This window comes from Myotis brandtii, unplaced genomic scaffold (assembly GCF_000412655.1).
Source record: "Myotis brandtii unplaced genomic scaffold, ASM41265v1 scaffold1675, whole genome shotgun sequence".
NCBI lineage: Eukaryota > Metazoa > Chordata > Mammalia > Chiroptera > Vespertilionidae > Myotis > Myotis brandtii.
In genome coordinates, this window is record NW_005356150.1 from 350,261 (window position 1) to 375,516 (window position 25,256).

General features: G+C 38.5%; 1 protein-coding gene across 6 annotated transcripts in view; it reads right to left on the minus strand.

Moving 5' to 3' along the window:
* FAM13A (family with sequence similarity 13, member A) overlaps positions 1 to 25,256 on the minus strand; it is a 261,528-nt gene that overhangs the window by 158,041 nt on the left and 78,231 nt on the right. For all 6 annotated transcript variants that reach the window (XM_005862767.2, XM_005862766.2, XM_014536858.1 and 3 more), the window contains one exon: positions 9,701 to 9,784. In XM_005862767.2, coding sequence (XP_005862829.1) covers positions 9,701 to 9,784 — 84 coding nt within the window. The remainder of the gene's footprint in view (positions 1 to 9,700; positions 9,785 to 25,256) is intronic.

Genomic DNA, 25,256 nt, shown 5'->3' on the forward strand with positions numbered 1-25,256 from the left:
CGCCACCATCTTCAGTCATCTTCAGTCTTCACTCTGCGCCTGCATATGCAAATTAACCGCCATCTTTGTTGGGTTAATTTACATAGTCGCTCTGATTGGCCGGTGGGTGTAGCGGAGTGATGGTTAATTTGCATGTTTCTCTTTTATTAGTGTCGACTAGAGACCCGGTGCATGAAAGTTCATGCACTGGAGGAGGGGGGTCCCTCAGCCTGGCCTACCCCCTCTCACAGTCCGGGAGGCCTCAGGGGCAGGAGGCGACCCGGTGATCAGGGGATGGTGATGCCCCATCACACCTCTGCTGCTGCCACTGCTGGCAGCGCAAGCCTTGGCTGGCCCTGGTTACCTGTGCCTCGGGCGACCCTGGGCAGCTGGGCAGCCACCATCTGAGGCTTGCCTGTGCCTTGGGCTGGCCCTGGGCAGCTGGGGGGCTGAGGGGACTGGGGGACTCCAGAGGCAGGCGTGCGGGGCGAGCCCGGCCTTGCTGTGTGCCTGCTGCCCTGGTGGGGCTGAGGGGACTGGGCGCCACCATCTTGTAGCTGTGGGCGCCGCCATCTTTGAGTGTGTGGCAGTCAATTAGCATATTCCCTTCTTATTGGCTATGGGCACCACCATCTTTGAGACAGTGTGACAGTCAATTAGCATATTCCCTCTTTATTAGATAGGATAGATGCTTTATTTGTAGTCTTTTCTCTCAAAGCAGTTACAAACATGGTAAGATGGAGGAAGGACCAAGGAAGGGCTTGCCACACTCTTAAAAGGAAATCCAACTGCTTATATTTATGGAGCAAAATTTAGCCACATGGTGACACACTGCTGCCAGGGAAGTTAGGGAAAGTGGCCTTTTAGCTGTGCATCAGTGTACCCAGAGAAGGAAGAGAGGGAGACTAGATATGGGGAAGCCACCTGCAGTCTTGACCACAGACCTAAAGGAAATAAAAGAGTGTCTGAGAAGGATGTGTGGGGAGGACATTCCAGACAGAGAGAAGAGCAGTGCAAAGGTCCTGAGGAGGCATGACTTGCAAGTCTGAGAAGCGGCAAGGAGGCCCCTGTGGCTGGAACCAAAAGAGTGAGAAACACAGTGGCAAGAGATGAGGCCAGTGAAGTAGCAGAGGGCCCAGATCACGTAGATGTGCAGGCATTTTAAAGACTTTGGATTTTACCCTGAGGAAAACAGAAAACTTTTGGAAAATGTTGAGCAAAGTAGTAACATGTTTTTCATTTTAAAAGGATCTTTACTGCTGCATTGAGAAAAGATTGTAGAAAGGTCAGAGTGATGTAAGGAGACCAACTAGGAGACCTAATTGAGATGCTTGTGGCTTGGAGCATGGAGATTGTGAGATCACATTTTGGATATATTTTGAAGGTAAAGTCAACAAAATTTGCTGAGGTGTGGGGCAGGTGGGAGTCAAGAATGACTAGCTCTGGTTGGTTTGCTCAGTGGTTAGAGCCATTGACTATGGATTGAAGGGTCTCAGATTCGATCCCCAGTCAAGGGCATGTACCTCAGTTGCAGGTTCAACCCCAGCCCCAGTTTTGGCACAACCAATCAATGTGTCTCTCATATAGATGTTTCTCTCTCTCTCTCCCATCTCTCCTTTACACTCTCTCTAAAAATCGATGGAAAAAATATCCTCAGGTAAGGATTAAAAATAAAATAAAAAAATAAAAAATAATTAATAATGACTCTAAAGTTTTTGGCCTGAGCACTGGAAGTATGGAACTGCCATCATGGGGTTAGAAAAAAAATAGCAGGAGATACAGATTTTGGTGGGTGAATTGGGAATTACTGGCTCTGGACATGCTAACCTTGAGATGTACATAATAGAAAAGTGACAATGTCATACAGGCAGCTGGATATTGGAGTTGGAGTTGAGAGGCTTGAACTGAAAATACAAATTTGGCAGTCATATATATGTAGATGGTATTTACAAGCCAAGCACCTAGTGAGTAAATCTGGAAAGGGGACTAAGCACTGAACCCCGGGGCACTCCACAGTTTGAGGGAGAAGACTCAGAGACACTGAGGAGTGGACAGTGAGGTAGAGGGAAAACCCACACAGTGTCTTGAAAAGCAAGGGGAAAGTGTTTCAACAAGAAGGAATAAATGCAGTTACCATATAACCCAGCAATTCCAGAACATATGCCTACATAAACATTTGTACATAAATGTTCATAGCAGCATTATTTATTATAGCCCCAAAGCAGAAACAACTCAAATGTCTATCAACTGATTCATGGGTAAGCAAAAAGGAATGAAGATCTGAAACATGCTATAAAATAGAATCTGCCATAGCCGGTTTAGCTCAGTGGATAGAGTGTCTTCCTGTGGACCGAAGGGTCCCGGGTTTGATTCCGTCAAGGGCAAATGCCTGGGTTGTGGGCTTGATCCCCAGTAAAGGGCGTGCAGGAGGCAGCCGGTCAATGATTCTCTCTCATCATTGATGTTTCTATCTCTCCCTTCCTCTCTGAAATCAATAAAAACATATTAAAAAAATAAAATCAAGCGTTCAATTAAAAAAAGAAAATAAAATAGATGACTCTTACAAATATTATGCTAGGTGAAAGGAGACAGACATACAAAAGGGAACATACTGTATTATTCCACTTCTATGAAATGCCCAGAATACACACATATACAGAATCTGGTAATACGGTGACACTTCACAAGAGCTGTTTTTGTTCTATAGTGGAATTAGTTAGAGTGGGTTCCAGAGAGAACAGAGAAGAGGATGTGCAAACAACAAGTTTATATAATTCTTTTGAGGAGTATTGTTGTAAGGAATAACAGAGGAAATGGGTGATTACTGAAGGGGGCTGTGGAGTCACAGGAGAGTTGTTGTTTTTTTATTTTGGAAATAAGATAGGAAATATTATAGCATATTTCCTTGCTAATGGAAGTGATTCAATGGACAGATGAAAAGCTGATGCCCAGGAGAGGAAGCAGAGTTCCTGAGTGGGTCAGAGGCTGTGGGATCTGGTGCACCGGACCTCTCCTGTGACTGGAAGGAAAGCGAGGACATGACGTGGGGCAGGCAATGACGTGGGGCAGGCAGCAGATGGATGTCAGGGTGGGAACAGGTGGACGTTCTCTCCTGATGCTCAGTGAAATAGAAAGTAAGATCGTTACTGAGAGTGAAGGGTGAAAAGGGGGATGTTGGAAGGCAAGGATCAAGGAGAAAGTTTGAAACAGTTGTCTGAAAGAGAGGAAGAATGAAAGGATTGGGGAGATCAGACTGCCAGCAACATGAGGGCGCATTTGAGGTGAGTAATCATGTAGAGTGAGACATCAAGTCCAAAGTCAGTAGAGGGAGGAAATAATAAAGATCAGGGTGGAGATAAATGAAACAGAGAATAAAAATCAATAGAAAGTATCAATGAAACAAATAACTAGTTTTTTTGAAAAGAGAAATAAAATACAGAAATAAAAACTTGTGGCTAGACCCACACGAAAAAAGAGGACTTGAATAAACAAAATCTGAAATGAAAGAGGAGACATTTCAACTGATACTATAGAAAACAAAGGACCATAAGAGACTATTAGGAACATTTAATAATACAACAAAAAACTGGACAATCAAGAAGAAATAGATAAATTCCTAGAAACATACAACCTACCAAGACTGAACCATAAATAGAAAATCTGGACAGACCAATTACTAGTAAGGAGACTGAAAAGTCCCGACTTCGGTGTCTTCTACCAAATGTGTAAAGAAGAATGAATACCAATCCTCAAATTCTTCTAAAAAATAGAAGAGAGATCACTTCCAAATTCATAAGGCCATAAAACCCTGATATCAAAACCAGACAAAGACACTACCAAAAAAAGGGGGGGGGCCTACTATCCCTGACAAACATACATGCAAAAATATTACCAAACTGAATTCAACAATACATCAAAATACATTCCTTTTTCTAAGCACTAATCAAGTGAGTTCCTCAAAGTTCTTATAAAACAAGAAAACGTGTTTTGATAATGTCATTCATGGGTTCTTAAAAATTGTCTGATTCTTCTAAGCATAAAAATGGGGGAGGGGTAATGCAACCTAGGTTTCTCCAAAAGTGAAAGTTAACTCCCCAGAGAAAGATAAGTATACGTGCAAGATTCTATATTATTGTTTAGCAATAGCTTTCCTCTGGAAAACTTCTAGAAATCATTCTTCTGTAACTTCGAATAGTAACTAAAACTATTATGTTTGCATATCTATGATAAAGCCATAAGCAAAGGACCTTTTTTGGGGTGGGGAGCCCCTCCCACTTCAATAACAGTGAAGTAATACTGCACTAAAGCTCTTTATAAAGGTACTGTTTTGGTGAACAGGACAACACATTTGTATCTGCATGTATTTCTCAATGTGTGTTTCTAGCATGGCTGCCAAAAAATGATTAAAGGGATAAAATAAATGCTATTTATAATCCAAGTTGTTTTTTTTAGATGTAGTCCTTACTATAAACAAGAAAAACTGATGAAATGGTTTGCATTCCTTTGCCAAACTCAAACTAATGAGCCCAGTCCACAAAGCTGCCTGGAAATCATAAGGCCTGGAGTCTGTGAGGTCTCTTGCATTTTGAAAGAGGTCTCCCTGTTAGGATGCTGCTCAATTAACAAAGCTGAGGTATTACTAGTTCCTTGACTTTAGTAAAATACACATTCTCAATGGATTAAAAATCATTTCCTTTGTTATAAATCGAAGCAAATACTTCATTTTACAGCATATTTATGGGGAAGCAACTGGCTTTGAACTCGATTTCTCCTTGTTGCCAGCAGCATAATGTTGGGAAAGCCCCTTAACTTCTCTGAGGCTCAAATGCCTCATCTGTATAATTAAAAACCTATGCCTCTTAAGACGTGATGGAAGTTAAATGAGATCATTCTTGTTCCATTAGTTCTTGGAATAGAATAAGCACATAATACATAATAGAAGTGAGAGCTATTAATTTTAATAATTGATAAAAATGATAAAGGACTTCAAAGCTTAGAAAGACACGTCACTACTCCAAACTAACAGAGTGGCTTAATCTTAAATCGCATTCTTCAAATGTGACGGTGCAATTCAATAAGAATTGATTGAACAAGTACGACATGGCTGGGCCTCAGGCTAGGCCCTGACATCATTAATGAGTTAATGATGCTGGTTATAATTTTAAAGAAGTGATGGTCTAGCAGGGAGACAGACACATAGACTTCTACCTCCAGGAATGAGCACAACTGCAATACTAGCTCACTGTTGGGTGTTTACTGTATGGTAGGCGTAACATTTAAGTACTGCATATTTTCAGTTAAAAGCAGCCCTATTAAATAGGTACTGTTATTTCTATTTTACAGATGAGAGAGCAGAGATACAGAATTTAGGAAAATTTCTCAAGGTCACCCAACTAGTATGTAATGAGTTGAGGCTTTGCATTTCTGGCAATCCTACCCAGAATCTAGCAACCTTAACACTTATTATACCACCCTGCCTCTTATGTTTTTTTAAAACATTCAATAGCAACAAATATTTATTGAGCACTTACCACCTATGAGGCACTAAGAATACAATGGAGAATAAATCAGACCTGGCTTCTGTACTCTGGAGCTTGTAGTCTAGTGAGGAAGACAAATATTAATCCTATTTAACTACATGACTATATACAAATGAACTATAGTAAATGTTAGGAAAATTGTAAGTAAGAAATGTATAATGTATGCAGTGTCACTGAAGAACATACATAAGGCACACAATTAATCCTACCCGAGGGAGATGAAGGTGAAGAGGAAAGGCCTTCCAGATAATGAGAAAAGGAGCAAAAGTAAAAAACAAGAAACCTGGAATGATCCGGCCTGGAGGGGAACGGAGACGTGGTGGCCAAGAGTTCAGGCTGGAGGGTTGGATTGGGGCCAGATTGTTAAGGGCAATGTGTACTGTGCTAAAGGGTTTGACCTTTGCTCAATATTCAATGGGGGAACAAAGTATTTTATAATAGTTATTCTGGCCATGGTTTGGGGGAAAGACTAGGGTGATATTAATATGTTTTTGATTGAACCTTGCTTCAAACACGAATCTTTATTGACAATACAGGGTGTCCCCCCAAAATGGATAAATTTTTTGCACTTTATATGCACTTTAACAGCTGACTGATAGCTCAATTTTGAAATTAAATGTATTTTAATAATCCTTTTATATTTATTCAGTGTGTGTATACATTTTGGGGGGACACCCTATATATGCCCCAGATTACATTCATATTTTTTTCATCCTCTCGGTTTGATATTCATTAACTGGAGCTTGAGTAATGGACAATTTTGATTGCCTTTCCAGTGCTCATACACTTCCTTCTTCTGTGTCAATGCCCTCAAATTCCATTGGTGTTCCTTTCACGACCCTAAGGCGTGAATCACATGACCTTGACCAAGCTAATTAGTGTACTCCTATCTTCTAGCCACAAGTCAGTTTGAGGAACTCTCCTGGGAATGGTAGCACAAAGTTCTCTCTTGTTCTAGTGAGTGTGGTCATTCTGGAAGAGAATTCTCTACAGGTCTCCTATGTGTCTGTATTTCTTTGCAAGCAGAGACATTGTTTGCCTTTGTTCTGCATTATCTTCTCAAGAAAATACTGGCTATTGCTACTGCTATAAGTACTAGTAATAAAATGTCCTTCGTCTCAGACCCAGGAGTCTCACTCATGTCTTTGGCTATAATACCTGAATCTTTGGCAGATTAACTTGTCAGCTTTCAGACCCTTCACAGTTCTCAGTTGTTAGCACATAGCCCTGAGAGCCTACGGGCAGCCATCTTGATAATGTGGCCCTAACATGAAGCTGGCACTATGGGATTCAAAAACATGGAAAGAAAGTAGGTCCCCGGTAGACATCATTAAGCTAGGCTCAAGGAACTGTGTTTATGTTCCAAACCTCTTTAGACATCTATTTTATGTTCTCTTCAGTGTCATCTATTCCAGCTATTTTCTGCATATGCAGTCTACAAAGTATTGGGTATGAAGGTTGCATGACTATGCCCTTGAGCTAGTGGGACTGGTGATTATTGCCTTATAATCTCTTGTAGGAAGTGTCATGGCACTGTGCAATGGAGTTATCACTTTTTTTCAGCTTGTGCCCAAATCAAGAAGAGGCTTTCCAACCTAAGGAAGGGAAATGTAATCCTTTCCATTGCCCAAGAGCAGAGACAACAGCTGGGAGAGGGAACACACATGGGGACAGATGACTTAGACTAGAGAGACACTGCCAGAGCCAATGGACATATGCCATCTCTGGATTACCAGTTTACATTTCTAGCCATGTAGGAATCAGAAATACTTAGCTGTTCAAGGCAAATACAGCTATAACTAGAGATGTCCGAGAAAGACAGCTAGGGAGGTCAAATGGAGTCACGGTAATAGCAAGGACACACATCATTTTCATAGCTCCCTAAGTCACTCTAGAAAGGATATACCAACTATATTTTAAAGGTATTCTCAGCTTTAGCTTTCAAAGATCAACTGGAGAGAAAAAGCTCTGAAGAGAAAATCTTGATGAAAGAGTTAGTGCCTTATAATCTCTTGTAGCTCATACGCTCTGTGTTTGCCTCATTTCTGGGATTTGAAATTACAAAAATGTAATCACCACTAACCTAAGCAGAGCCTAGTTTGCTTATGTAAACTTAAACTTGTTCATACAAGGCCACAAAGAAGCTAAAGTTACAAACCGAGGCTTAACCAATGAAGTAATTTTTCTATTGAATGTTTGGTTATGAACCATACAGCAAGAATGACAGAGGTCCATAAATGCATACTAACTATTGATTTTGTATATGCTTGAAATATTCCAAATGGCATTAATTTCATAAAAGTAATAAATCCCTTCACACAATTTTGATGATAGGTTTCAAGAGTGTCTTTTATTTAAGAAGTGATTCACCTAGGGTCTCTTCACCTAAAAATAGTTATACCAATGTAAAAGGAGCTAATAAGTAAATGTTACCTAAAAATTTTCCTCAAATCCTTCATTTTTTAAATGCATTTATTTGATGAGTATATTTTTGACACTGATTTATAATAATTACACAGTAAAAATTTCTACTATACATGTGAATTAATTAGATGTAAGTTTGCACATACAAATATTTCATTGAAAAAGATACAAAATAGTTGGAATCTGAAAGCATGATAGTTAAAATAATTTTCCAGAAAAACTGAAGGTGGAATAAGTTTCAAAAGGAAAGATGTTTTTATTTATTTTAAAAATAAACTGTAGACTCTTACCAAAAGAAGATACTTAAGTAATGACTCAGCACTTCACTTGACTTGCTTTTACAAATAAAGCCACAACTATTCTTATAGTAACTAGTGATAAACTCAAGAGACCAGAATTCTTTTAAATTTTGCTTATAGTGAACTCAAGAAAGTTTGGAAAACATTTGTCTTAGAACTAGAAAAAAAAAAGTAGTTCTATAAATGTCACAGTGGTCAGTTAGGAATATTATATGTACCTAGTCAATAGGAGAAGTTCTACTCCAAAGAGAAGATTAAAGATTAGGAAAGGGACTCTCAAATAAATGCAATCACTGATTGGACAAACAAATGATCAAATTCTCATAACATATTATGTGATAAAGGAGTTTTTCTTTTCACTGGTAAAACAATTATGTGCATTTTGGATTTTTCTTAATAAGGAAAAAAATTTTATATACTGGAGCCTTCATTCTGTCATATGATGATAGTTCTTGTTTTTTCTTGTTAAAATGGGCTGAAATACTTCCACTGATCACGTGTTATGTTTATAATTTTGAAAATATATTACTTTTTATTTAAGTTTATCTTTATTGTTGACACTATTGTTACAAATGTCGTCATCCCACCCACCACCCCCGCTTTGCCCACCTCTACCTAGCCCCAACATCCTTTCCCTCTGGCTATCACCACACCGTTGTCTGTGTCTATATGTTATGTATATATGTTTTTTGGCTAATCACTTCACCTTCTTTTATCCATTCACCCCTCTCCCCTACAGCTGTCAGTAATTATAGTAAATTATTTAATAAATCATAAATTTTAAGTAAAAAATTGTATTTTATAACTACAAAAAATCAGTGAAGTGATTTCTATTTTGAGAAAAAAGAAAAATTATAGTTAGAAATATTATTTATCCCTTATAGTAACCTAGGACATATTTACTTCACTTAACCATCTCCTATGCTGTAAGCTGGAAACAATACTGCTTGAGCAGAAATAATACACTACTAAGAATATCACTTTCTGGCCCTAGCCAGTTTGGCTCGTAGATAGAGCATTGGTCTGTGGACGAGGGTCCCGGGTTTGATTCTGGTCAAGGGCACATATCTTGGTTGCAGGCTCCTCCCAGGCTAGACCCTGGTTGGGGCATGTGCAGGAGGCAACCAATTGATGTGTTTCACATCGATGTTTCACTCTGTCTTTCTGTCTTCCACTCTCTCCAAAAGAATCAATGGAAAAATATCATAGAGTGAGGATTAAGAAAAAACAAACAAACAAAAAATCACTTTCTATAAATAACTGGAGTGTCGAGGTAATTTTTGGATGAATATAACCTTCGACTAAATGATCTAAATAAAAAGTGTTTCTTATACCACCAGGTCCAGAAAAAAAAAAAAAAAGGCTGAGGGAAGTATAAGTAACACATCAGAGAAACGCAAGAACACACAGAGCCTTGCTAAATGGTTCATGTGGAAGCCTAATGATCAAATATCTTACCTTGGTTTTTGGAGATGGCTTTTGCACATCTCTTTCTAAGTCTTTTGTTAGAAGGATGGGTGTGGAGTTCTTATAACTGGCCTCCTATAAAAGAAGCATAAAAGAAACATTAGAGATCAAAGAACATTACCCAAGCCAGAAATTACAATGCAGTAAAAAATAACTTTCCAGGGAAATGGAAGGTATCCTGGATTCAGTTGTTCACATCAGAAGCTAAGGAGATTGTAGTGAGGAGTCAAAAATGTTTCCTTTCTTATTTGTCACATACAACAGTGAAGATGGTGATGGAGTAGGTGTGGAACATACAGACATACATATTCAGAGATGTCCATTAAAAATCTCATCTTGCCCTGGCTAGTATGGTTCAGTTGGTTGGGTGTAGTCCTATTTACTGAAAGGTTGCCAGTTCAATTCCCAGTCAGGGCACATGCCCGGGTTGTGGGATCAATTACCAGTGGGGGGCATGCAGGAGGCAGCCGATAGATGTCTCCCTCTTACAGGGATCTCTCTCTCTCTCTCTCTCTCTCTCTCTCTCTCTCTCTCTCTCCCCCTCTCCTTTTCTCTCTCTCTAAAAATCAACTTAAAAAATCTTTATATATATTTATTGATTTCAAAGAGGAAGGGAGGGAGAGAGAGAAATAGAAATATCAATGATGAGAGAGAATTGATCAGAATTGAACCCGGGACCCTTTGGTCTGCAGGCCAATGCTCTCTTCACTGAGCCAAACCAGCCTAGGGCTAAAAAATCTTTTCTTTTTTTAAAAATCATATCTACACTATCATGTCACATATCCATAGATAGCTTACCTCTTCTTTGGAGAACTGATAGTTAATTCTCCAACTAACCACCAAACTTAGAGTTGCCAACTTTTCCCATAGTATTTCATGAATTGGTTCTGTTTCTGTAAATATTTTATCTTAAGCAAATATCTTCAGATAGTTCAGCAAACTATTATTGAATAGTGATAGTTTCATAGCAATATCCTAATTGAGGAATAATATCTGAGTATTTGTTTCCAAAATTATGACACTTTTCAGTCCTTGGTTCACACCAAAATAGTACTTACAAAAATAACAGCAGAAATTACAAGGAGGCGGCCTACCAGGTGTTGGATAAATTTACTATTTATTTCTACATGATAAAACAATAATGTTGTTGTCTTATGAAATAATATAGGACCCCACTTGAAGAGCTATTAACTTGGATATGTTTTCCCTGGATGATTCTATCTCCAAGTTGAAAGAACAAAAATACAAAAAAGAAAGATTACATACAACTATAAAGTGAAGGAGAAAATAAGTCAAATTTCTTTCACTTCATAACTTTTACCTCTGCCTCCCATATCTTCCCCCATCATACCTATAATTCAACCATCTAAATTATGTGTTTTCCTCCCAGTTTACTTTAGAGTTAATAGGATATATATATTTGATTTAAGAGAGGAAGGGAGAGGGAGAGAGAGAAATATCAATGATGAGGGCGAATCATTGATTGGCTGCCTCCTGCACACCCCCTACTGGGATCGAGCCCACAGCCCAGGCATGTGCCCTTGACCAGAATCAAACCTAGGACCCTTCAGTCCACAGGCCGATGCTCTACCCACTGAACCAAACCAGCTAGGGCTAGGTTATATTTTTAATTGTAGTCTACATACTTTATATATTACTAAAATTTGCTGGAATTATATTTATTTATTTCTAAAGGGAACAGTATATCATTAGGATAAAATGTTCCTAATGAAAATAAAAATACTACTTACTACTAACAAATATTTACTGAATCATAGTGTATATCAGGCACTGTTCTAAAGATGCTGAATTCATAATGTCCTTTTCCCCCAATAGCCCTATGAGTTAGGTACTATTATTATCATTGCCCTTTTAAGTATAACACAATGAAAGCTTACAGAATTAAGTAACTTGCCAAATATCACAAAGATGGTTCGTATAACTTTAAGGTCTGAGCTCTCATCTTTATATGTGACTTCTCATCCAATACACTTGACATCTTAAGTCAACAGGTTGTAGAGCTATAGCATTTTAAAGCCAAAACAATTGTTAAAGATCAAAATGTGGTCAACTCCACCCTCTTCCCAATTTTACAGAGAGGGACTTGGATCCTGAAGTGATGAGCCCAAGCTCACGCAGACAGTGCTGGAGCTGAGCCCCATGCCTGGACCACAGGGTTGTACACAGCACCTGTTCGCAGCTCTGTGCCAGGGAACAATATTCCCAGACTCAGAGGGGATTCAAGAACTTGTTCTGCTGGCGGGTAGCTGTGGTGCTGCCAACACTCTCAACTGCCTGTGGCCTCACGTACAACCCGAGGAAACACTTCTGAGATCTCCAAATAAGTGTGCATTCCAGTCCTACCCTTTCCCACCAGTCACAACACCTGCTGGTGGAAAGCTACTTACTGGAAATAGTGAATGAACCCATTCCCACTTCTGACTCACTGTGAGAAGGATAAACAATATGCAGCATGACATTTAGAAGATCAAAGTGATTAACTGCACAATCCATTGCGTAATTTGACTGCACTTGAATAACATAATTACACTTAATCTTCTACCCGTTTTTAAAACTACTAGTATGTAAATCTTAGAATGTAATGAGAAGGAAAAAAAGGCTGACTCTTTAGGGAAATTAATAGGAATCGCTGACCTTTATGACTGAGTGTTTATGAACACCTATAATTCTTTCTTCCTTATGCACAGACTAAAAGTAACAGTATTTCTTTAATACTCCTATTTTCCCTCCTTGTCCCTATGAATTATTGATAAGTATAAGATTGATAGTAAGCTATTCTCTAACACTCTGAAAGCTTCTTCTGTAAACTTTTATCTGAAAGTGCCACCTGCATAAATGTTTATTTTTTGTTTTATGACTTTAAATTCAGACATCAGAGATAAAGTTTAGTAGTCAGAGGACTAAGCTAGGAGTTAAGAGATCTGGCTTCTTATCCAAGATCTCTAACTAACCAGCTGTGGGAAATCAGGCAAGCATTTTAACCTCTTGGACCTCTCCCTCAGTTCCAAGATCCATAAAACAAAGGGATGGGATTGGTTAGATGAGATCCAAGAATCCTGCCTAGTCCTTTAGTGTCAAGATTTTACAATTCTTCCGGGAAGAAGCAACATTTATTGACAAAAAGGTAACCCCCAGTGCTGCTGAAATACTGGCCTGAATCTGTGCACTCAACACTGAGCAGGGGATCCAGAGCCATAGGCACAGGGAACGTTTCCTGTAGGGCTACTGTTACTCGGATTTCTGGAGAAAAAAATAATTCAACTAGTAGTTTAATAAGTAACTAGTAATAACTTAATGTATTCTTTCAAAATAGATATATTATGAAGTGAGAAATATTTTAAAGATAAAACTTTAAGGTTGTGTCTTTAAAAAGCCACTTATAGGTATATACCTAAGACAATTAAAAACATATGTCCACACAAAAACTTTGACATAAATGCTCATAGCAGCATTATTCGTAATAACCAAAAAATGAAAACAACCCAAATGTCCATCAAAAGATGAATAGATAAGCAAAATATGGTATATCCACATAATGAAATGATATTAAGCTATAAAAAGGAATGGAGTACTGATATCTGCTAACCAAACACAAAAGAACACATAATGTGTGATTCCACTTATATGAAATCTCCAGAACAGGCAAATAGGAACAGGGAGTAGATTAGTGGTTGCCAGGGGCTAGGAAGAGTGGGGAGTGGGAGTGATTCCACTGGAGAGTGACTGAAGGCTCCAGTCTGTACGGGTATTTTTTTCTGAGGGGGGGGGGGAGTGATAAAAATGTTCTGTAGTTAGGTAATGATAATGGTTGTACAACTTTGTGAACATAGGAAGAACCAATAAATTGTATACTTTACTAGCGGTCGCCAACCAGTGGTCCATGGACCACTGGTGGTCCGTGAGGTCCAAAAGGTTGGCGACTGCTGCAAACAGCTGAATTTTTTGGTATGTGAATTATATCTAAACTTGTAAACTTTTGTCCCTATACTCCCTAGGCAAAGGAAAGAGACTTTGGGTTTGAACTCTTTCCTTAGAACAGCAATTTTCAACTTTTTTCATCTCATGGCACACATAAACTAATTGCTAAAATTATATGGCACACCAAAAAATAAATTTTTTGCTGACCTGACAAAAAAAAGATATAATTTTGATTCATTTACACTGGAAAACTATTGTGTTGGCTGTTGTCATTTTTTAATTTGACAATCTAAGGGTGTTGTAGTAATATATAGAAATGTTTAAAAATGCTTTAAAAATGCCTAAAAAATGTCTAAGAAGGTTTTAAAATCTTTAAATTAACTTTCCTTGAAACTTAAAATATGATATTAAGAACACATTCCCCACTGCCCTGAAGCGTGTGTCCCTCATAGATAAGGATTTGAACTTCAATAAATAACTCAGAGTGACTTGTCAAAATAACCATTTGAGTGAGTGATGTACTCTCCCAAGATAACCACATGTAGTAGCCCCTCGCCCTATTTGAGATAAACATGTGTGCATTGACATAATTCATTGATAGCCACCTGGAATGCTGCAAATGGGGTACAGGCTTTAAAAGTGGGGGACCCTGACCAGGTTGGTGCTCGCCTGTCGAGACAGCCACAAAGGCACGTCCTCTTGTCAGTTCGGCAAGTGATACCACTCCACGCTCCTCTCTCTGCCAGAGGACAAAAGAACGGCCAGTACCTCCCGACTGAGATGTGACGGAGCTCTTGGGTGAGGAACACCGGCCACCTGCATCCCAAGGACAGCACCACTGGGATCCCACTTAAGCCTGTACCCGCAGCACCAGGAATCATGTGCGTAATAAAGTGCTGTGTGATTTGCAACTGCATATGTTTCATGTGGTGTAACTCCTCCGGCAGTTAATTGAATTTATTTTGCATACGCTCAAAATTAAAATTAAAGGTTCTGGTCCCTTTTTTGGTCCTAAACCTGCCCTCTGGTCCTGCTTGCGTAGAGTAACCTCTTCGCTAGCAACTACTTGAATGTCCCACACCTGCATGGTTAAAGTTTATCTCAAGGGCCGCCTTAGATAAACACCCCAGATCCTTTCCCAGGATCTACTTGGGACAAAGGGAAAAAAGTCAGTGCCCCTGACTAAATAGTCAGGTATTTCGTGTTTTAAAAATTCTTGTGGCACACCAGTTGAAAAATCACTGCCTTAGAAGACTAAGAAGAATAAAGGGGAGTGTTTTGTGTTTGAAATTATTAAGCTATTTATGGACATGAAAATTGACTTAGATATTAAGTGAGCCCTATTATATTCTAGTATGCGGCATTCCAATACCAGTCATTGGAGAATGGAATGCTGAACAAATCAGACATGAATATATCATATTCATATTTAAACATTTGGTTTACTTAAATGAGACTTTGCTCGCTCTAATGACTTTCGTGCAACAATCAATTGCTTAAACCAGCTGTGTTACTTCAGTATGAAAGCCCAATTAAAAAACACAATAGGGAAGGAAAAATACCTTGTTCATCGTGGCATTGTTGGCCTTACTAATCAACCACTAATGACATTTAAAAAATGGAAAAGCCCTCTGTTCCCGCAGCCTAGCACACGGCTCCCACAGGTAGTCACAAGTTTGTTCCTTCACTTCATCTCGGTCTCTGTTCAGTTTTACTAGAGAGGGCTCCTTCCTGGAACAACTTACCTAAATCGCCACTGCTCTCCCCTCCCATTTGATGCTCTACACCTCCCTACCTTTTTAAGTATTTTTCATAGCCCTCTGCAATATCTGGCTTTAATACTTATTGCTTTTAACTCTTTATTGTTCATCTCACCCTACTCTCAGAGGACTTGGTCAGTCTTGCTCATGAACAATGTTTGGCACGTACTAGGAGCTTGATTGTAGTGAATGAGTAAACCAAATGAATGAATAATATCCCTTTTCTAACCTTTCACAATCCCCTCTGCATTCCTGTTTTTACTTCCTTCCTTAATCAGCTTTCATTTCATGATCCTTTATTCCTTTGCTAATACCCTTAATTTCCTTCCTGTACCACTGCATTCATTTTGCAAAAGTATAACCTTGAATCCAGCTATATAGGCCTTCTCTGTGCTGGGAACGAAGCAGCTGAAAGTGGCTGGGAAAAAAAATTATAGAAGTGGTTGAATGTTTCATGTATTTATTGTAAATTTGAATGAAACCTCTATCACAGGGAGTGCATTAGTGGTTGCCAGAGCTAGGAGGAGTGGGGAATCCTGCTACAGTTCTTTAGTAACTTGACATGCCACTCTCCAAGATGGTATTTTATGTCTTCTCTTTTCTCAACCCCCTTTTCCTTCCATTCTCACTTCATACAGTCACTGGAAAAACAGAAGCATTCAAGCTACTCATTGTCCCCCCATCAAATATACAACCTCATTGCAACCATTTCATCCCCTCTGCCTTCTCTCCAGTTACAGTGAAAGGTAAGAATCTGATCCTATCAAACAGCCATCTTCTGCCTGATCATCCCGAATCTTATCTCCTCTCGCCTGTTCAAGAACTTCATCTCTTCAATTATCCCCTCCCACTCCTTCTCCACGACATCATTCCCATTAACCATAAGCATGCTGCTAACATAAAGACATTCAAACCTGTAAAGAGTTGTTTGTGAGTTTATTTGAGCCAAACTGTCGACAACTGCAGGAAGCAGAACCTCAATGGATTGGGATAATGCTCTGGAGAATGGTGGGCTATATCTGTATTTATACATTGCAATCAAAGTAAGGGATGTAGGTGGCGTACATGAAATCCATTGGTGATAGACTAGAGAGGCGGGAGAAAGTGGAGAAACTTCTGGGATTGGATAAAAAGCAAAATGATACACACATACTTAGGTGGGTACAGGAACAATTAACAGGATAATTTGTGGTATCTGTCCTGGCACCCAGGCACAATAGATTGTGCCCCAAGGGGTCCCCCAAAAGGAAAGTTACAAGTTACCCAGACATTTCAAGGATATGTTATTATTGACGCAAAAAGACAGATAGGCTCAGTTAAGGTAAAGGTTGACCTTGTCAGTGTAGATAGTGGCCTAGGACGTAACTACCCACCATAACTGCTTTTAGGTAAAGTTTAATTTCAGACCATCCTTTGTGGTTACTTTAGGTCTCGGTGTTTGCAAGACTGCCATGCAGGCCTTTCCTGAGCTTGTCAGGTTAGCATGGGCCCCTTTCATCCACATTGCTCTGTAATTATTTCGTTTTTGTTTATTTTTAAGCAGCACTTCTTTCATTTCACTTCTCCCACTAGCTATGGTCCCTCTTTTTTGCTTTCCTGTATAGCAAACTCTTTCAAAACAGCTGTCTTCACTCACCATCTCCATTTCTTCATCTTCAATGGCCCCAAATTTGTTTTTGTCACTACTCCACAGAAAGTGCTGGAAACAGTCACAGCTTAGTCTCTATCTAACTTGGGTTCTCAGCAACATCTGACCCAGGTGACTCCTCATATTTGAACTACTCTCTTTTCTATTAGCTGCCACAACCTATTGGTTACTGGTGAATTTTCTTTATCTTCTACTAAATAGAAGTGCTATGAAGGCAAACAGTTGGTCTCCTTTCTTTACTACTATAACTACAATGCCATAGAAAGCTGCCTTTATATAGTAGGAGCTCAATAAACTGTGTAGAGTAAATGAATGAAATGAAGTAGGAGTGACTCAAGGGTTGATACAGAGAAGTCTTTTCCCAAATGATACAATGATCTCATTGCACTTCCATGACTTTTAAATACATTCAGTATGCTGATGACTCCCAAATTTGTGTCCCTATCTCTGACATTTCTTCTGAGCTACTTATATTTAACTGCTTACTTGTTCACTCCACTTGGCCTGGTAAGCACCTAAATTTAGTATGTCCAAACTTGAGCTTTTGATTCACTAGCAAAAATTCTGTCAGTCCTTGAATTTCATCTCCAGATTACCAGAGGGCACCCAGTTGCTAAAACCAATGTTTTAGGTGTCTATCTAATTCCCCCCTTTCCCATATCTCCCACCATCAAACCCACAGCAAGTGCAGTCAGCACTCTCCAGAATAAACTGAGATTCATTCCTTCATTAGTACTGGCCAGCCCAGTAATAACCAACATTGTTCACCTAAATCGCTTTCATCATCCTGCCTTCTGCAAATTTTGTGTATGTCACACAGATGACATCAATCTTCTATCAATTCATGGAATAAAATCCAAATTCCTTAGATGACTTACACAGCCCTGTATGATCCAGCTCTCGCCTACTTCTCTAAGCTCATGTGATACAAAAAATGCTATTACATTTTTTCATTTCATTTATTATATTCTTTTGCTTCAGAATTTATGTGGATCTTTTTTATGATTTATATCTCTATTGAATTTCTGATTTTGTTCATGTATTGTTTTCCAACTTTGTTGAAATGTCTGTGTTGTATCTTGTAGCTTGCTGATCTTAAAAAAATTAATTTGAATTATTTGTCAGGCAATTCATAGGTCTCCATTTCTTTGAGGGGCAATCACTAAAAATGTTTCGTGTTTCTTTGGTGATGCCACTTGCGGCCTTGCATTGATGTCTGCACTCAATTGCTGTAAGGATCAGCAAAGACTACGGTGATTTCAGTGGTGAGGGTTGTGGGAGTCCACAGTGGCAGTGAGAGCTGCTACGATCCTTTTGCTCTCCTTTACCTCCACAGGGGAAGTCACAGCCAAGGGGATATTTTTAGTGCCAAGCTGTGCTGGCCCGGGGAATGGGGTGATGCAGGTACACTGCTTCCTATATTTATCAATGTGGCCTTCATGGGCTTTTATGCTCCACTGGGTTGCTGGAGCTCCTTACTGTACTCTGGAGCTTTTCCAGAGCTATTTGCATCCATTAATGATTGTCGACTTGTTTTTTTTGGTGGGGGGAGGAGGGAGGGTTGGGGCCTCCTAGCCTGCCATCTTGCTGATGTGCTTAGATTTGCTTTATGGTCTGTGAACTACCCTGTGTCCCTTCTTTTTAAAAAAATATATATTTTTATTTATCTCAGAGAGGAAGGGAGAGGCAGAGAGAGACAGAAACATCAATGATGAGAGAGAATCACTGATTGGCTGTCTCCTGCATGCCCCACACTGGGGATCGAGCCTGCAACCCAGGCATGTGCCCTGATCGGGAATCTAACCATGACCTCCTGGTTCATAGGCTGACGCTCAACCATGGAGCCATACCGGCCAGACCCCATGTCCTTTCAAAAAATTTTTACTTTTTCTTTTCTTTCTAGTTAGTTTAATTTTAGCCATGATTGCTTTTTGTTTCCAACCTAAGTACTTTAAGTTACATAAATATTTATTATAGGGTCACCTACAGTGTGGTCACTCAGTAGAAAACTGTGGGATTAAATCTGACAATAATGATATTGATACGGTAATCAAACTAATAATACTGGATATCACTTAGATAGCACTTATTACATGTGTGGCATTTTTATACCTTTATCCATTTGACCCTCCCAATAACCCTGTACAATATGTACTTTCACTATATAAATTTCTCACATATGAAAACTGAGGTACAGAAAGTACAAGCAGCTTGTCCAAGATCACACACCCAATAAGTGTCAGAGCTGGAACTTAAAACCAGACAGTCTATCTCCAGAGGCCTGCTCTTAACAAAATAACGTCTTTCTGGAAGAATCCTTCTTAATTAATTAGATCATGAAATGTTGTAGGTTAGGTGACCTGTAAACTAAAACAGGAAATCATTTCAAAAGTGATACATATAAATGACACCTACTCAAAATTGTTTTTACAAGTAAGATCCTCAAATGTTCATTTAATTCCTAGTCTTTTGATGTGGGCCTTTGTTTGGGAATGGCCATACGTTTGGAATTCCACACCTTCTTCTTTGTATAAACTGCAATCATAATACATCATTTATGTGGAGTGAAAACATGAAGACTTCAACCTTTATTGAGTCCTTCCAATCTATGCAACATAGCTTTGTAACAGAGATCATTCTTTCTGAACACTATGCCGTGTCCTAAAGTCATGGTATGGGCACCAGGAAGACTACACTTCCAGCCTCCCTTACAGTTAGGTTAGGAGCCATATGATTGAATCTACTCATTAGAATGCGAGCAGAAGTTTTATAAGCCACTTGCAGATGTAATCATAGAAATATTCTACATTTATTCTCAACCCCCCTTTTTTCTTACTGAGACAATCTTGTAGAATGGTTGGGGCAAAATGGAATATGGCTGCTCAACCCATTGGACTGTGAAGTAAGTGAGAAATAAATTTTGATTGTGTTAAGCCATTAAGATTTCAGAGTCCGTAGCAGAAGCTTCTATTAATTAGTTTGGCACCATTTTCCTAGAAATAACTATAATGTTGTATTCACACTGCATTTCTTTAATAATTATATAGGTACCATTAAAAATGACATGAATAGTCTTAGAAACAAACATAATTGACTCTTCATGAGCATATAGTAAAACTGATAATGAACAAGTATACGAGAATAGCCTATTAGACACAAGCGTTCAGAGTTGCCGTGGACAGCAGTCAGTATGCTTTACATGAAAATAAGAGAATTGATTAATTGCATATTAGTTAGGCAGAGTTCTTTAAGAACACTTTTACCATATACTCTACAAATGTGAACCATTGCAAATCACCTGAATAATTATTATGACTTCCCTAAAATAAGTTTGAGTTACCTTTTATTTATACACACATGGTACAATTAAGGAACTAGAATAAATGTGTTGGAAGGTGCAAGAATGTATGTTACTCCACAACTTTTAGAGAAAAGCCAAGTAAATATGAGATATTGTTCTTATCCTCAAAGAACTGACAATGCAATACAACAGGAAACAAAAGTAACTCACCCAAGGCAGAATGTAAAGCATGCTCTAACAGAAGGAGAAAGAAGGCACCTCCAAGACAACAGGAGACAGATTAACTGTATCTGGAGAATGAGAGAGGGCTCATAAAGGGAGAAGAATTTGAGATGTCTTAGATAGAACCTCAACCAGTAGTAGACCCTAAAACAAAGATTGAGGACAAGTAGTTTATTTGGGTGATCATCAGGGGAATAGGCAGTAACAGAGGGAGAAGGTAGACAATAAGGGTCTCATTATTAAGTTACTAGAACTATTACAGTGATTTCGAAGAATCTGCTTGGGGTAAAGTTCCGGAAAACACTACACTAGCAAAACATACACCCAAAATTATTATTACTTCTTTTTTCAAAATTATAAGAGAAAATTACAAAAGTAGTAGAAATGAGCCAGTTGGGCTGCATAGACTCAGGAAACAAGTTACAGAAGCAAAATAAGGTCCCTTGGAGCTTAGGAGAAGGAAAGCAAAGGTAACAGGCTGGGGGAAAAGAAAAGGGAGACTGAAAATGTGCTGGGAATGCTCCCGAAAGGGAACCACCCCAGAATTATTTTAACAACAAATAAAAGAGCTGGGAATTTATACGCTATTCTTTCCAGGTACAACTGGTCCACAGAAGTATCACTTTTATTCTTAGGAGGCCAAATGAAGGAAATAGCAGAAATTCAGTTCTAAAGCAACTACCAGTGATCTTTGAAAATCCTAAATATTTACTTATTTACTTAGAGTCTGTATTTGCCAAATACATGCACTAATGATTTCAAGTAGGCAGGTTCTGAGGTGTGAGTTTCAAAGTGCTATCGTCTCATTGTAAACATTTTAAAGGCTATGTAGCATAATGTTTTCATAACCAAAGCAATTTAGTCTGTCATCTTTTAAATATTTCCCATAATATGAAAGAAGGAATTTAACACCTGACAGATATATCTATTCCAATGATTCCTGAGCAGACATGACTTCCTAGTGTTTATCTGTAAACACTCTATAAAACAAAAACATCTGGGGAGAAGAAATTAACAGCAATATGAATTATAAATATGTGGCTATGATCTAAATCTTGGACCATAAAACTGCTCCAAGCTAAGTGATAATCTTTATTTATTTATTTTAATTTAATTTATTGGTGTGACATTGGTCAGTAAAATTATACAGGTTTTAAGTACACAATTCTACAACACATCATCTGTATATTGTACTCTGTGTTTACCACCCTAAGGTAATAACCTTTAATACTACTTTTATTACTTACTGGTAATCTTATCAGTTTCCACTACTAGAAAGTGCCTATGTGGGTCATGCAAGCAAATGACATTTTATCATGCTATTTTATCTTTGTTTTTCTTAGAATCATTTAATATTTTTTAACCTTCAAACAGAACTAATCTAAAAAGTATACCTCACTATCCCAAGAAAGGTCTGATATGAAAAAATGAGCAAGTAAATTTCAATTTAGTGCTATCTCTGAGTTCCTAGGTTTTCAAAATAAAACTAGTATTTTTCGGTGGGCAGGAATCAGTTTTTCTCCCCATGTAAGTCCCCATACACACAAAGAGACAACACAGCCAAATCACAAAGTATCAAACAATGACATAAACACCCAAACATTTTTTATGACGCCTATTATGACTCCACTGCTACTGGAATAGTTAAACTTCATAGTTAAACACCATTCTAATTTACTCTGGTAAATAGCTCCCTAGTGCTACTTCCTATGGTCTAGTCAGAAATGTCTGGTCACCATTACACAAACCCTCCATGCCTTACTTCTGTGTGGAAGGATTTCAGCTCCTCACTTCACTTCCTCTCCTCAGCAACTTACTGAAATCCTAGTGATTTATTTCACAGAGTCACTGAAATATCCCATTTTTTCATAAAAATTTCACTTAAAAGAGTTTTGTGTGTTTTTTATTAATGTTCATTTTCTAAAAGCAGATTTAGGTAGACATTAAATACTAAAATCACATTCTTCTGTCTATTGAGGGTGCAGATTCTTCCCAAAGCTAAAAGGATAATTAATCTAATCATGCCCTGAAAACTAGAATCTAAATGGCAAAAAATGTCTAGAAGCAGAAACTCTTCTGTCATGAGTAACACACCTGATTGTCAACTTTATTTTTCTGCTTTTGATTCTCTGTCTTTTTTTCTATTATCAAGCCTGATGTTTAAGGTAAAGAGAAGTAAGGTGTCATGAGGTAATATCATAAAGGTGATGTGACCCTAATGATTTCTTTATGTTAAAAATTTATTAAAGACTTGCTATCATTATTTCTTTCAAATGTAACAAAAATGGCTAAATTAGTTACTGATACTTTCCCTATTTTACAGACGAGGAAATCAAAGGTAAAGGAGAAATTAAGTAATCTGCCCAGAGTTACACAAATTGGAAGTTCTAACCCATTCTGCCTAATTCCAGATGGAGTTCAGACCTCTGTGCTCTAAAGTTTATTTATATAACTAATGAAGTATCTTTGACCAGATCATTTCAAATAAGCCAATAGCTTCATTAGTTACTCTTCAACCAATATTAACAGCCAAACAAACAAAAAATGCTTTTATATTTCTAGAGTACTTAACTGGCTTTGAAAATCTCCTTACTACCATAAACAGTTTGAATCTCACAATAACTCTATAGGATTTTCACCGTTTTAGATAACAGGAAAGAAAAACAGAGATATTATAAATTACCCAGTCATACTGCTGAGTAGCACATTACACAGACATAAGCCTTCTTATCCTAATATCAGTGCTCTCTGTAGAACTGTTAAAGACTTTAGAAGTATTTAATACCTTTTCTTAAGTATGGCACTCAGGAAGTACTCAGTGAACTATCATGTTTCTAATTTCATCAAATTACTTTGAAAACATTCATTAATATTGCTTTCATACTATGTACAAACTATGATCATAGACATTATTGTTAATAAGATTAATAGAGTCTAGTCATTGATTTCGTGGAATTTTCAATGCCAGGCACTGTAGTAACTAGACTGAAAAACATGAGGCTTAAGTTACATGGTTTCTACAATTACATTAATCAATGACTGCTAGTGTACCAAATGTATGGGGGGGAGTGGTAGGAAAGGAGTGTGAATAGGTAGGTTGATTCCAATCATGAAAAGCCTTGTTTGTCATGCTAAGATTCAGATTTTATAATATAGGGATAGGTGAAGATCAAGAACCACTGAAGAATTTTGATATGGGAAGTGACATGTTCATTTTTGTATAAGCAATAACTCAGGCAGCAGAAGAGGGAAGATGGAGTCAATGGGTAATCTAGAGTCAGTAAAACCAGTAAGAAGGCTTCTGTAGTAGACTCCTAAGGATCAATCAGTTCCCAAATCTGTCTAATTATTAAAACTGCCAAGGAAGCCTTTTAAAATGCAGATTTCAGCCCTGCCCCTAGTTTCTGACATAGTAAGTCTGGGTCACCAGGTGACTGTGGTAATGATCCAACCTGAGAGGTGATGAGGAAGCACTTGTGAGGGGTGGGAGAGATTTAAGAGATACTCAGGCAGTAGAATTAACTCATTTTAATGACTGACAGTCATCAACCTCGAGTATTTGTGTGGATAGACGGACCATTCATGAAGCTCCAGAATACAAGTGGAGCATTAGACCTCAAAGGCAAGGAAAGATGATGAGACAATCTATAGGACGGGAAAATGCAAGTGATGGCTAGGCAGTTAGGTATATATGTATGATCTGCCAAGGGAGAGCTCTGGATTGAAGATCTAGGAACGAGCCTAGGAAATAACAATGTTTAATTCTGAGAAAAGTTCTCAAAGGAGACTAAAGACAGATCAGAGAAACAGAAAGAGACAAGAACCATCAATATTCATTCAAGTATTTAAGGGGTAAGTTTGGTTAGGGGACAGTGTAAAGGGCCTGAATTCCAAGTAAAGGAGTCTAATTGCATATTATCAGCAAAAGGGTGGGAAGCAAAACAACAATAGCAAAAGGTTTGCTTACGTAAGGCAGGAATACATTATGATCAGTTTTTTAGGAACATAATTCTATCACTGGTAGAAAGAAGATGGGAAGGGGGTGAATGTAGAAGTGGGAAAACAGTATGAAATTGTGTGGCTATGAAAAGGGCCTAATCCAGCCGTGGGCAAACTACAGCCCGCGGGCCGGATCCGGCCCGTTTGAAATGAATAAAACTAAAAAAAAAAAAGACCGTACCCTTTTATGTAATGATGTTTACTTTGAATTTATATTAGTTCACACAAACACTCCATCCATGCTTTTGTTCCGGCCCTCCGGTCCAGTTTAAGAACCCATTGTGGCCCTCGAGTCAAAAAGTTTGCCCACCCCTGGCCTAATCCAAAGTAGTGGTAGTAGGTGGACAAAGACATTAATTTCCAGAGATATGTCTAACATAGAATGTGAGTCCCAGTGGGAAAGAGAAAGGGACAGGAGTTAAGGATAAATGTAAAGATTATAGCTTGGTAGGCCAGAGGCTGGCAAATAAAGGTTGGAGAAGGGAGAACACAGACAAATTTTGGAGATGTTTTTGGTGTGAAAAATTTGAGTAACCAACATAGCTTTTTATTAATTAACTAGAGGCCCGGTGCACAAAAATTTCAGCCGATTGGGTTGGGGCTCCATACCCTGTCACACACAGAGCAGGGTCAATCAGGGGGTTGGGGAGCTCCCCCCTGTCATGCACAGAGCAGCAG